Source organism: Rhincodon typus, chromosome 23 (assembly GCF_021869965.1).
Source record: "Rhincodon typus isolate 14 chromosome 23, sRhiTyp1.1, whole genome shotgun sequence".
Lineage (NCBI taxonomy): Eukaryota > Metazoa > Chordata > Chondrichthyes > Orectolobiformes > Rhincodontidae > Rhincodon > Rhincodon typus.
Genome location: NC_063354.1, coordinates 38133879 through 38148601, shown reverse-complemented (window position 1 = coordinate 38148601; position 14723 = coordinate 38133879). Strand labels below are relative to the sequence as shown.

Genomic DNA, 14723 nt, shown 5'->3' with positions numbered 1-14723 from the left:
GAAGGGAAACAGAATAAAATAAAAGTCTGGGCTCAACTCTTCAGCTCACTCCAAGCCAGTTCTGAACCAAGCTTCCCCCCGCCCCCCCACCTCCCCCACCCTCCCACCACCCCCAGTTGCTCGCCCTCCAGGCTGGTGACTGGTGACTCAAACTCGTTGGATCTGGTCGGTGAGACAAAACGGAGCTTTCAATGACCGCCCGAGGCAGCCATTGTGAAAGCAAGCAAATCAGTGTACAAATGCCAGTGGGAAGTGGGAAATTAACTAGTGACACAGGAACTTCTCTACACCAACCCCCTCTCTCCTCCCCACTCCCCCTTCCCTATATGTGCACTCTTCAACAATGCCTGGCTTCTTCTCATTAACTGTTTCCCCACCAAAACGTACACTTGTTCGAGCTCCCTGCTACATATGCTCACAACCAGTGCTTCCTCACATCCCTACTCTCAATCACAACTCATCAGCCTTTTCAAAAGATACATCACCCACTCAAAATTAATTAGTGGCTTCGTCAAGCTCATAGCACTCAAAAGTTAATGGCTTTTAGACTCCGTTTCAGTTGAGTGAGGAGATTGTGACCTGAGAGGATATAACATGCCAGACAACGTTCCCAGACATATCAGTGCGAATGTTGTGTCAGTGCTCCCAGTTCCACAGCTTACTTGCCTTTTATTATTGTTTTTTTAAAAAAAAAGCAAATGACAACAGTCAGGGCACTCTGACCAGTACCCATCATTTTCTTCAACTATTCAGTGTGGTTACTTACACTGGCTCCAGTCATCCTGGAGATGTCAGGTGAGATGTCCCATTTATGTGCATGTAACATCAACAGATGCTTACTCCTGAACATTACTAATTCCCCATTCTCCTCAATACCACCTCTGCTTACATCAATTTCTGAAGCACTGACCAGGAATCAACTAGGAGCCTCCAATTTCATAATCACTTCATATTATCCCGGGCAGTCTATACTTCCAGTGGGCCCTGAAAATATTATGTCCTCACCATCCATAATTTAAATAAATTTTCATGCCTCAAATGTCACATTGTGAGGGCAATATTTCTGAAAAGTGAGTCTTGCTGCTGAAGCTTTTTGTCTTGCACTCATCAGCTCCCTAGACATCAACGTATGTTGTCTCCAAATCTAATCCTGGATGTAATTCCATGAGGATGCAGCACTTACTAAACAATCCCAGGTGTACTTATAACTACATAGGCTCCCAATTTAAGGTGATCAGTCTAGTTCATAACATGATCCATTACACTTGCTAGAAGCAACATACAAAGAAAGGGTCCCTGGATAGGAGTGCGAAGAAAAAGATTATGCAAATCTCTTACATTCTTGAGAGAGATTAGGATCGCAGGGAGTGTAAAGTTCCTTGTTGCTTTCTCCATGGCAACAATTTGTCCAGAGTCAACTTACCAACCTTTTTCTCCCATAGTATAAACAGTGATCATTTGAAATTTGGCAACTTTGCATTTGTACTAATGATTTTTTAAAAATTTATTCATGGAAAGCATTGCTGGCTAGACTAGTTAGACCAGTGCCCATCCCTAATTGTTAAGTGTCAACCACATTGCTGTGGGTCTAGAGTCACGTAAGCCAGACCATAAGGATTTCCTTTCAAGGAAATGAGTGAACCAGATCAGTTTTTACAACAAGCGACAGTGATTACACGCTTGACATGAGGCTAACTCTTTTTTTTAAATTCCAGATTTTTATTTAAAGAATTGAATTCAAATATCACCAGCTGCCAATGGAGAGATTTGAATCCATGTCCCCAGAACGTTAACCTACGATTGTGGATTACTAGCCCTCTGATATTACCACTATGCCAACAAGTTGAAAAACTTCAGCAACACATTTCATTTTAGGAATATTCACAGTCTGTCCTACCAGCAATGGAATGGAGGTAGCAGAATGGTGTAAAAAGGTGAAGTCCCAACGGCAAGTGTGCCAGTAAGAGGACACCAAATTAAGCTCATTGCCAATAAAGCCAGAGAGGATAACTCACCTCATTAAAAAACAATTCAATCCTACTGATAACTATCAGGAAGGCATTGCCTGAAAGAGAATTGGATAGTAGAGAATAAAGGAAATTGTAGGGTTGTGAGCAGACAGAACAGTTGTTTAATTAATCCTACTTCGCCAATGAGATAGTACAGGGTCTATGAGCTGAATGATACAGCTGAAAAGGAAACCGTTTAATGGTTTGAAGAAGCTGAAGCCACCACCTCCAATGTGTGGCAAAGTCTGCAGATCATGCACTGGATTGATCAATGATCTCAGAAGCCATTGACCTGGTGTGGAAGCAAGTCATCTTTGATCCCAAGAAACTGCTTAAGAAGAAGGTGGTATCTAAAAACATTCAGTGCTTAGGATGATGGAGAAGTTATATTGGTGCAACACTAGACAGTATATCAGCCCTGCTGGAACTATAGCTAGCATAACACACCAGCTTTTGAACAAAGGCGAGGAGGCAGAGAGAGGAAGAGGACGACGACGACGACGAGTGAATTTAATTTTAAATATTGAAACGGGTCTTTGCTTCCTTTTAGAAAGCTAATATAATATTCGTTTCCAAACACCACCACCACACTGGGGTGATGTCCCTTTAAAACATCAATTCACAGACTCAACTGGAACAGTTTGTAAATAAGAAGGAGATAGGCATTCCTCTCAGTGGGCCCATTTAATGGATTAGCATATGAATAGGCAAATAGAAATCATTATTCTGCTTCTTAAGTGCCTGCTTTGAGTTAAAAAGTACATGGGACTCGAAGAAAGCTGTTATTTGTTATGGCTCTAATGTTGATTTTAAGTCTCTTTTGATACTTTAGAAAAGCAATGCAGCAGCACACCAGCTGGCTCTTCCTTGTAGTCAAGGCCCAATTCTCATTTTTTGGGGTCCCAAAATGACCACTGTTGTACTATCAGCCTCGGCTGCTCGATATAGGCTTCAGTTAAGGGACCAGTGAAACTCAGATTGAGCAGATTGTTTGAAATGAAATGTATACAATAGTAAGTCATTGGCACAGTAATACAACACCTCCACATTGACAGATTGACTACACAATGATACGTTGTTATGAGATATATGGAACCACAATGGCACTGCTACCAATTGGAGACCAATGTTGGTGGCTTGAGACAAATCATCCTTGCCAGAAGGTCTAGGATCCAGCTAGAAATACAGGGCTGGATTTTAAAGCCCCTCCATGTGGGTTCATAGGTGGGGATGGATGGAGAGGGAATAAAATACTATGGACACCGTTTCCTCTACTTACCTCCCCAACTAGACCCACCACAACTTTATAGAGGACCCACAGGGAGGCTTGACCACCCACGGGCCAATAGAGGCCTTTAAGTGATCAATTAGTGGTCACTTAGGGTGTTCATCCTACCACAGATGGTATTTAACCAGAAACCAGGTGTTCAGCCCAGTTGTTTTAACCGCACAAGTTAATGGTAATGAGGGAGGTGCCCATTAGGCCCAGTGGAGGCTGTTCATTATTGAACATTTTCTACTCAACCTGTTCAGATATATTATATACCTCTAGAGCACATGGGACTTCAACCCAGGCCCTTTGGTTCAGAGGTAGGGATGCTATCACTGCACCACAAGAGCCCGTCAAAAGCTATTAGTTGCCCAACAAGGGGCATGAACCCATGATCCTGAGGTTGAGAGTTTAATAATGAAGCTAGCTGAGCCTAGAGTGTTAAAATTAATAAAAAAGGAAACCAGCTGGGGAGCACTATTGGATGCTTACTTCTACACACCAGGGATTAATCATTGTTAACTAATTCATTCATGGGATGTGCGCACCGCTGGCTGGGTCAGCATTTAGTGGCCATCCCTAATCCCTCCCTTGAACTGAGTGGCTGGCTAGGGCCATTTCAGTGGACAGGTAGGAGAGCAGTCAACCACACTGCCATGGGTCTGGAGTCTCATGTAGGTCAGACCAGATACAAACGACAAAAAGGATAAGTGAACCAGATGGATTTTTATAACAATGAATGCCATTAGACTACATGTTTTTGGAGAAGTAAGCCAATTAACCCGCACTGAGTCTGTTCTACCATTCAATGAGATCATGGCTGACCTGATAATCCTCAACTCCACTTTCCTGCTTTATTTCCCGTAACACTTGATCTCCTGATTAAAACTCAAGCTCGAGCTTTAATAATTTTAAATGACCCAGTCCCTACTGCTCTCGGCAGTAAAGAATTCCACAGATTCACTGTCCTCTGGCAGGAAGAAATTTCCCCTCAAGCTTAAATTGGGGGCTCCTTACTCGGAAGTTATGCTGTCCTAGACTCTCCTACAAAGGGGGAAACAACTTCTCTGCAGCTTCCCTGTCAATCCCCTTAAGAATATTTTTTGTTTCAATAACATTCCAATTTCTCATTCTTCTCATCATCAATGAGTACTGACTCAACCTACTCAATCTCTCTTGTGTTGATGCCTTCATGACCAAAAATCAACCTGGTGAAGCTTGTCTGGACTGCCCCCAATCCCTGTGTATCATTCCTTGGTTAAGGGAACCAGACTATTTGCAGCATTCAATGTGTGGTCTGACTAGTGCCTCGTATAACTTTATCATCAAGGCCAACCTATCTTGATATTGCTTTGCATTTGAAATTGAAAAGCCAATATTCCATTAGCCTTCCCTATCACATGAACCGGCATGCTGGCTTTTTGAGATTTATACACGAGGACCCCAAATCCCATTGTGCTGCAGCCTTCTGCAGTCTTTCACCATTCAAATCACATTTATCTCTTGTACTTATCTTGTCAAAGTGCATGGTCTCTCATTTTCCCACATATGTTCCATCCGCCAAGATTTCACCCACTCACTTAAAATTTCTAGCGATTGGGAGGAGAGTTCAGCAGTTCAGCATCACTGTGAAGTGGGCAGGAAGAAGGGTGTAGCAGTTGGCTTCGCTATGAAGTAAACTGGGATGGAGTGTGTAATCAGTATCACTGTGAAGCAGACTGGGAGGAACTCGGTGTAAAGCAGTGCGTGAGTAGGGCAGCAAACTTAATAAAAAAAAACAGCATGAGTGCAGACTGCTCAGCTGGTGCTGTTCAGGGTGGGGGAAGATAGCATGTATCATTAAAAAGGTACTCCTAGAAGTTTGATCACATGATGTTTGCCCACAAGACATCTGAAAACATTGATGTGCATATCTTGTGAAAAAGGTTCAGTCCCCTTGCTTACTTTGTAGTTTGATTTGATCTCAGCAGTTGTGGTGCATTAACAGATGAGAAACTAGGCCAAAAGAAGAGAGGAGATAGAAAGGAGTCACAGGGAGAAAAGCAGAGCTGGCAGAAACTTTGCTTCCATTAGTAATTCACTGAATGTGCACAGATAACTAGTAATATCCACCAATAAACTCTGATTTCTGGTCTTATATTAATAACTGACTGACCCAGATAATAGTAATCCTACAATCGATTAATATATGCCTTCAAACTATAGTCACAATCCTTCTGCACTGTGCAAACTGGCCAGACAATATCACAGTTAACAGGCTCCACCTCATTCATCTCCTGGACTCTGGCTAGGCCTTGGGTTACTCACAAAAAGATGACAACTTTCAAATGAGAATGTTGCTCAGAATCAATATATACTTGGACATCGCATATTAGAAATCGGCCAGCCATGACCGATCGCAACCAAACAGAGATCACAGATAATAGCATTGATGCTTGCTGCATTAGCTCAGAGGTCACGTTATCCTAAACCAAGCTCAGCAGCAGCACTTCCAAACTATTGAAGGGACTTGGGCTTGGAGAATGACTGCAAATTACTACATAAAAGAGGATTGCTAACTCTAATGCCCATTTGGCAATGCAATAATTTCTGTACATACAGGATGAAAAACAAAGTCTTAATTTAATAGAGAATTAGTGAAATACAAAGTAAAAAGCCAGACACACAGTCCACCTGTTTTAAAATAAGCCATTTCTGGACAAGGGACTTAACAATACATATAACATGGAGTCTAAAAACGGACAAGCAAGCTGCTCAGTTCAAATGCTATTATGAATGGGCAATAAATACTGGCATTGGCAGCAATGTTCACATCCCACAAAAGAATTTTATTTTTTAACTATTTAACTTATTTGCATATAATCCAATCAAATGAATACTAACAAATCTTCATGTTCTGTTTTAGGACCAGGCCACTAATTGAACACATAGTAAAGATTTTCTAGACAGCCAAAATTGAACAGAACAAAGTGAAGAGTAGGATATTGAGCACAAGTCTGTATTGAATTGCCTGAGTTTTGGGGACAAAGTTGCCACGGAGGAAAATGGCTGTAGCTGGTCACATGAATGTTCAGGATTGAATGCTGGCCTAGACCTAGGAGATTCATACTCTAGGACTATAACATTCGTGTTCCCAACCTACAGTGGAGGGTGATCAACATACCTGTGGATCACTGCTAGTCTTTCTCAAAGCCATGTGCGAGGTCTCCGAATGGTGTGACAGACTCCCTGACGAGTGAAAGCCATTCACTGTAAATGCAAAACACAGCTATGTTAAAAAGGCCAATCTGGTCAAATTCTAATCTGTGATGCTGTCCAAAAATAAATTATGCAAATTTTTGGCATTAATCCACTACTTTTAAAACATTGATTACTTCCGTTGTATTTGAGATAATATCCATAAAGCACTTCCTCATAAGAAACCAGTTCCTTTCACATTGGCAAATGCCAAAGTAAGAAAACTGACACTAGGGGGTTCAAAGACTGGTTTCCACAGGCACCTCTGCAGAGAGCATGTTTTCCCTGAGAGACTCAGACATTCTGCTAGAGATGGAGGAAACATTGGCCCTGGCCAATGCATGCAGCAATTAAAAGCCATCATGTTTTGTTGAAAGCTATAAATCTGTGCTTTGCCTATGTCAGGTGTGGCTGGGCAGTTCCAGTTTTTCAATATTCTTCCCTCAGTCCATTATGTGATATCTCTCAGTCAAGCTGGCCAGAAAATCATTGCAGGAAGGATCTAATCATTTGGTGTGTACAGTAGCAGTGAGTCATAATGACACAAGTGGAGTCAAAACTGATAATGTACTCTTGATCTTTCACATGGAATTTATCAGCAATAAAACTGAGTTTGAAATTGAATCAAGAATATAGAGTATTAGAAAAATTCAATTAATCAAATGCTTTTCAACATTACACCTTTCAAGGTAGAGATTCTACCCTGTACCATAAAGCTTCAATTCGCAGGTTAATCATAAATAATAAAAAAGACACTGTAGGAGAAGAATTTTGCTACATTAACTTTCTCATTCCATTAGTACACTTGTAATTTGTCAGAAATCTATTTTTCAAGTTAGTGATATGACATCAGTATTTCTGATGAGGAGCTTTCAATAAAAATCACCCACACCCATTCTGGAATCAGACCCCAATGTGCTTTGGGCTGAAATCTTAAAAATATGTTTACGATGAGTCATTGACTTAATTGGCACCTTTGCAAATTATTTATTTATTTATCTCCTTACTTTCTCCCCCATTCTTTCCTGCAGATGCCGACTTGTGCAGAGTGTGGCAGTCACTTAAAGTAGTTCCTAACAGTACAATACATATGATTAAAACCTATTGTCTATTTTCTTGTTGTAAGAAGAGGAATAGTCCAGAAATTTCTCTGTAAAATCATATCAAATATTGCCTCTTTTGAAATGAGGTTAACCCAGAAGCCAGCATTGTCAACTCTGAGCCAAGGATTTTCCCCCCGCATTGTACAACGTTAGTTAGGTTCGGTAGCTCCTCGGGTACCATGCAGCAATAAGCCCAATGCATGGCCAAGCAGCACAGGTGCCTTTGTTGTTGTCCAGAGAGAAATTAGAAATGCAGCTCTCCTTACAGAAGAGCAAGAAGATACAAGTTGGTAACCAAGAGTGTTGGGTTGGGAGATTGTAGTGGTTTAACTGCTGGACTGGTAGACCATTATGGTCTAACTATATTTGATATTACCCATTCCATACTGATGACTTGGTCATCATGTTGTTGCCTAGTTCTTACCCATGACTGGAAATATAGATTGATTTTGTGATACCAGATCATTTTATTCAAAGCAATGCACAAGTAATCATTACAAAGACATAATTTACACGTAGATTATTGTCGATCTAAGGACCAGAGAGTGTTCAAAACTATATTTTGGGGAAGTTCTGATGACCAGATATACTGAATGTCTGATTGTCAGGTAATATAGTTTGGAATGTTACTCTAAGATATTGAAGTTGTTCTGATTAAGTTGGAGATGAAGAGAAAGGATGGGAAAGTGATGGAGTGGATCAACAACACCGGTATGCACTGGCTGGATCAAATAACCAGTTTCTGGGCTATAACTCCTACATATTAGTTCAGAAATTTGGAGGATCTCCTGGATTCCATGAATGTATGCATTTAATCTGTAAAAAAGTGTAGGTGGAAACCAAAGTAAGAAACTAGAGGCAACATGGTCAGTGTTATGGAGAAAATTTACCATGAGAATTATACAATTAAAAGTAGTGTTTTGGGCAGTGTTGTAGAACAGACAGACCTAGGAGCTGAGGTACATAATTCTTTGAAGTTTGCATCACATACAGCTAGAGTGGTTAAGAAGGCATTTAGCACACTAGCCCTCATGGCTCAGACCTTTGAGTATAGGAGTTGGAGTTGGAGAAGATGTTGGCAAGACCTCTTCTGGAGTACTATGTCCAGTTCTGATCACCCTGTTGTAGGAAGGATATTAAGCTGGACAGGGATCAGAGAAGATTTACCAGGATGTTACCAGGAATGGAGGGTTCGAGTTATAAGGAGAGACTGGATAGGCTGGGACTTTTCGCTAGAGCGTAGGAGGTTGAGAGGTGACATTATAGAGGTTTACAAAATTGTGTGGGGTATAAATAAGGTGAATGGCAAGTGTCCTTTCCCTAGGGTGGAGGGATTTTAAGACTAGGGGGCATGGGGGGAGATGAGAAAGATTTAGAAAAGGCATGAGGGGCAACTTGTTTTGTTTAACAGAATGGAAGTTCATTCCACACACAAACCAGAGGAAGTGGTGGAGGACGGTTCAGTTACAACAACATTTCAAAGACATTTACATAAGTGCATGACTAACAAATTAAAAAACAAATTGCTGGAAAAGTTCAGCAAATCTGACAGCCTCTGTATAGAGAAATCAGAGTTAATGCTAAGGGTTGAGTTACCCTTCCTCAGAAGTGGATGAGTTCATGAATAAGAAATGTCTGGAGGGACTTGGGATAAGCGCAGGCACATGGGACTAGTTTAGTTTGCGATTATGGTTGGACCAACGGGCCTGTTTCAGTGCTGTATGACTGTGACTCGAAATAAAGCTTCAACAGTTGCTGTAATTCCTCCTCAATCCTAAAGAATCTCGAATTGAATGCAACATTGAGTGTTTGTTACTTGTTGACCTGATAGATTTATTCGGTGTGAAATCAGACAGGAACTGGGTCAGAACAGTGGAGCATACTAAATAAAAACCAAAAGAACTGTGGATGCTGTAAATCAGGAACAAAAACAAAGTTGCTGGAAAAGCTCAGCAGGTCTGGCAGCATCTATGGAGGAGAAAACAGATCCGGTGACCCTTCCTCAGAACAGTGGAGAGTTGGTTGGGGACATATTGCATTTCAAATTTCTTCCATGGGATGTCAAATTACAAAATTCTATGAGAATAGAGAGGTCAAATGTATCTCAAACTTGGAACTCTGGATGAGCTGAGCAAGGTAAGAAGCTGGAGTGTAATAAGTAACTTATGTACTCATCCAATTACAAAGCAACTGAATAGCAACCACTGGGAAAACAGAGACAAAGCTACAAGACTATGATTAAAATTAAGACCCAATTTAAAAATCAAGCAAAAATTATTTCTATGATAGATTAATGAACCAGAGATATAAAATGGAGCAAAGTGTAGTTGTGTAGTGTTGGGACTCTGAAGCTTGGCCTCCCTTCCTAAGCAGCACATGATACAGTCAGACACAATGAGCTCTCTGTAGCGAATATTGCAACCGGTCTGTATTTATAGTCAGAATTGCATCCAGCAGGATGGATCAGAATGTTCACTTAGTAATTTCAAGACAAGATACAGCATTAAAAAATACGTATACCAAGACGTACTAAAATTAGTTCGATAGGATTTTATTCCCAAATTAGGCCATTTAAGAAAGGTATGAGATCAAGAGCAGTTCTGACAGTTATTGATCTGAAACGTTAACTCTTTCTCTCTCCACAAAGCAACTTTAATGTCCTCTCATATCCATGGAGAGACCACCTTCACAGAAGTGGGCCTGATTGATTGGAATCAATTTTAGACAAAATTCCATTCATTGGCCAGTCGGTTACCAGAACTACAGATGTCAATTTTTTTATATATTCAACATTGAGAATGCATGAGGAATGGAGTCAAGCAACTGAATGTATGATTATACTTCAAATAGGCAACCAAAGCTAAAAATTTCCTTTCATTTCCAATCCCAAACTTGTTAATTTATTAGCAAGTCTAGTCTAAAATGGCTGGAGATGGAAGTGGATGCATTGGGTGACCAGTGTCTTGTTGAACTCTGTTCCGAAGTACAGGACTGATCTGGCTTCAAGTCTGTTGCACATTAGATGGTTCTTAAACCATAAGACATAAAAAAGAGTGGAACCAGGCCATTCGGCCCATCGGAATGGTTAATCATGGCTGATATGTTTCTCAAACTCATTCCCATGCCCTCTCCCCGTAACATTTGATCCCCTTACTAATCAAGAACCTCTGTCTTAAATTCACTCAATGACTTAGCCACCACAGCAGTCTGTGGCAATGATCAGATTAACCACCACTAACTGAATAAATTCCTCATTTCTGTTCGAAAGAGCTGTCGCCTCACTCAAAGGGTGTGCCTTCATGTCCCAGTCTCTCCCACTAGTCGCAACATCCTCTCCACATCCACTCTATCCAGGTCTCTCAGTGTTCTGTAAGTTTCAATGAGACTCCCCCCTTATCCTTCTAAACTCCATCAAGTACAGATGCAGAGTCCCCAACCACTCCTCATATGACAAGCCCTTCATTCCCAGCATCATTCTTGTAAACCTCCTCTGCAACCTCTACAATGCCAGCACATCTTTCCTGACATACAGGGACCAAACCTGCTCTCAATATCCCAAATGCGGTCTGACCAGAGCTTTGTACATCCTTGGTGGACTTTTAGTCTAGACCTCTCAAAATGAATGCTAATATTGTATTTGCCTTCTTAACTGCCAACTGAACCTGTATGTTAATCTTGAGAGAATCTGAACTAGGACTTCGTTCCTTAGATTTTCAAAACCTTTCCCCATTTAGAAAAAAAGTCTATCCTTCTAATCATCCTTCCAAAGTGCATAACCTCACACTATCCCACATTGTATTCCATTTGCCACTTCTTTGCTCCGTCTCCTAGCCTGACCAAGTCCTTCTGCAGCCTCCCTACCTCCTGAACACCACCTCTCCCGCCACCTTTGTATCATCTACAAACTTAGCATCAATGCCCTTGGCTCCTCTGTCCAGATCATTAACGTAGAATGTGAATAGTTTGGTCCCAACACTGACCCCTGTGGAACAGCACTAGTTACCGGCTGCCAACCTAAAAGACCTCTTTATCTCCACTCTCTGCCTTCTGCCAGTCAGCCAATCCTCTACCCATGCCAATACCAGCAGCGTAGCTTGCCAGCAAGAGTCTTTGTATGCCAGGATAAGCTTTATGTTACCAACACCCAGAGAGAACCAAAGGCTGCACTCATACAGTGTGCTGTACAGGATGTAGTCACATCACAGGCTAATAAATTGCCATTGGACGCAGACAGGTCAAGTCATGAGAGCGAGACTGACAGTGGCCCAAGTCTTTTGCACTATCATGCAGTTCACCCACAAGTTAAGATCATCATGTGCAGAAGCTGCAATTCACAGGGGGCTGGAGCAATGAATCTGCACATAGGCAGCTCTAATCACACAGCTGGCTAATATTGGAAGAAAGCACAAGTGGAGCTCTGCCTGGCTGAGCAGCCTATGGAGGACCACACTGCTCACCTCCAGAGTTCGAAAGGAAGGACTAGAAAAGACGTGGTAAACATAGTCTCCTGCATCTTTCTGAGCAGCAGACTGCAGCTGGCAGACACCCTGATGTGGTTGCAAGACTAAGCCGAGGAGAAAGCAATCACATTGATGTATGGATTGTGGACGCCCTCATTGTACATCTCTCTGGTCTGTCAGCTGTCAAAGTCCAGGTTAATGCCCTTAGCAAGACCATCTACCCGAGAAGGCAGAGTCAGCACAGGGAAATCAGTGCAGGTTATGTGTTCTTTGAGAAGTCGTGAAGAAGAACAATGGTGCAAACTGGTGTCAAATTCGTTGTCATGGCCGTCTCATCAGACTTGCTTTGTCAAGGGTACTAATATTCATCTGATGGTGTTTAACTTCCTTGTGTACGAAAAACAGGCAAGTAACAGCCACCACTGCATGCCGCCAGAATGAGCTACCCTGAAGTCAAGGATAATTTCTATAATGTTATCCACAATTAAACACAGGTGGTGCTCACATACTGGGGTGTCATGCCTTTTACTGAGACAGTCACAGTGAGTTGGGCTGGTCATTGAGCAGAATGCCAGACAAAGGTAAATGTTCTGATGAGAGGTCAAGTCTGAGGTGCGCTCCCATGACATTACAAGGAATCAATGATGAGGATACTCTGAAGACTTCATCGACCCGAAGTGGCTTTCTTCTCCTCCCATCGTGAAGGGTTCCTTCAGCAGCTTCTGGGTGTTCCAGCAATCCGATGTGATCATCTTTTCCCAGCGCGGAGGTCTCGCCCTTGCTTTGGAGGCAGCTTCTGGGTTTTCCAACAGCCCAGCGTGGAGATCTCATCTCGGCCCAGCGTAGCTACGTTGGCCCAATTTTCCAGCGTACCCCGAACTCAGGAGCTGTTATTTGAACTGTGATGAGCTTTTACTTCTTTTTTCTTCTTATTAATGACTTTTCTTAATTAATTTAGGCACCGTGGTATGGCGACTCAAGAGTTTTCACTTTTATTTTTAAAAATACATGTGACTATAAATTGCTATTCTATTCCATTTTTAGAAGTTTAGATATTGATTTCTTCTCCTGAGACAAGCTGTCCAGTGTTGCTGTGCATGGCACAAATCAAATAAAGAGAAAACACAAAGACGGTCCGATTACTTACCAAGTACCCTCCAGAACCCTAACAAGTGTACTACATGATGAATTTGGTTGGTATCAGCTCAAAGAATGAAGAAAAAAAAAAAAAATTAAAAATTGGGCACAATCCACAATTTTCAAATACTATGCTGAATTACAATGTAGATAAACTTATACCCTGAAGTCAAATATTGGCATGGGTGAGAGAGTGGTCACCATTTTGAAATACCGTCAACTCCAGATGCAAAGTGAGTGCATGTTTTAAATTCTCACGCAGCCCATATCCCCTACTTACGCCCAAGTGTAAGCTACCAGTAAACAAAATATGCATTTAGAAGGGAGAAAAATTGCATTGGAATAGGAATGAGAGCACTCAATGTTGTAGCTAAAAGGGGAGTTGGCTTATGTGCCAAATATATGCAACATTTTGGGAACTGGGTAAAAGGAGCTGTCTTACATGTCACGTCAACTCGTAGTCTGGATGTATAGCAATGTCCATGAATGGATAACTGTCAAATTGTTTGTGCTGTCCCTGTTGCTTTATCGGATTCTATTAAGATGGTAACCTTTCACCTTTCTTCATTCATTAGACATGGATGTTACTGGTTGGGCCAGCAATTATTGGTCTTCCCTAGTTGACTTGAGAAGCTGCCTTCTTCAATTGCTGAAGCCATTTGGTGTAGTTAGGCCCATCGTTCAGGAGGGCTTTCCAGGATTTTGACCCAGCGACACTGAGGCAATGGCAATATGTTTCCAAGTCAAGATGGTGAGCAACTTGGAGTGGATCTTGCAGGTGATGGTGTTCCCATGATTCTGCTGTCCTTTTCCTTCTAGATGGAAGTTGTGGTCATTTGGAAGATGCTGTCGAAGAAGCCTTGGTGAATTTCTGCAGTGCATCTTGTAGGTAGTACACACTGTTGCTATTGAGCGTCGGTGGTGGTGGTGGAGGGAGTGAGTGTTTATAGATGTGGTGCCAAACAAGCAGGCTGTTTTGTCTGGGATGGTGTGAGGCTTCTTGTGTTGTTGGAGCTGCATTCATCCAGAGAAAAGTGAAAAATATTCTATCACAATCTTGACTTGTCTTGTATATGGTGGATGGGCTTTGGGGAATTTAGGATGGGAATTGCATACTGTTGGATTCGTTGGCTATAAAGATCAGGTCAGAGGCACAGTACTTCTCTGCCTGGTCCAGTCCGGTGTCTCGTCGACAGTAACCCCCAGGTGTTGTGGGGTTAGTGATGGAGATGCCTTTGAATCTCCAGGAGGAACGGTTAGAATCTGGAGATATGCCTTGCCTGACAATTTTGTGGCACAAATCTCACTTACCATTCATCACCCCAAACGTGTAAAAGGTTTTGAGATAGTAGGAACTGCAGGATGCTGGAGAATCCGAGACAACAAGGTGCAGAGCAGGATGAACACAGCAGGCCAAGCAGCATCATAGGAGCAGAAAGGCTGATGTTTCGGGCCTAGACCCTTCATCATTTTCTGATGAAGGGTCTAGGCCCAAAACGTCAGCCTT

At 41.9% G+C, this 14723-nt stretch overlaps 1 protein-coding gene across 3 annotated transcripts in view; it reads right to left on the bottom strand.

The window, feature by feature from the left end:
- Window positions 1-14723, bottom strand: part of gas7b (growth arrest-specific 7b) — a 413304-nt gene that overhangs the window by 120396 nt on the left and 278185 nt on the right. For all 3 annotated transcript variants that reach the window (XM_048610959.1, XM_048610960.1, XM_048610961.1), the window contains exon 4: window positions 6443-6528. In XM_048610959.1, coding sequence (XP_048466916.1) covers window positions 6443-6528 — 86 coding nt within the window. The remainder of the gene's footprint in view (window positions 1-6442; window positions 6529-14723) is intronic.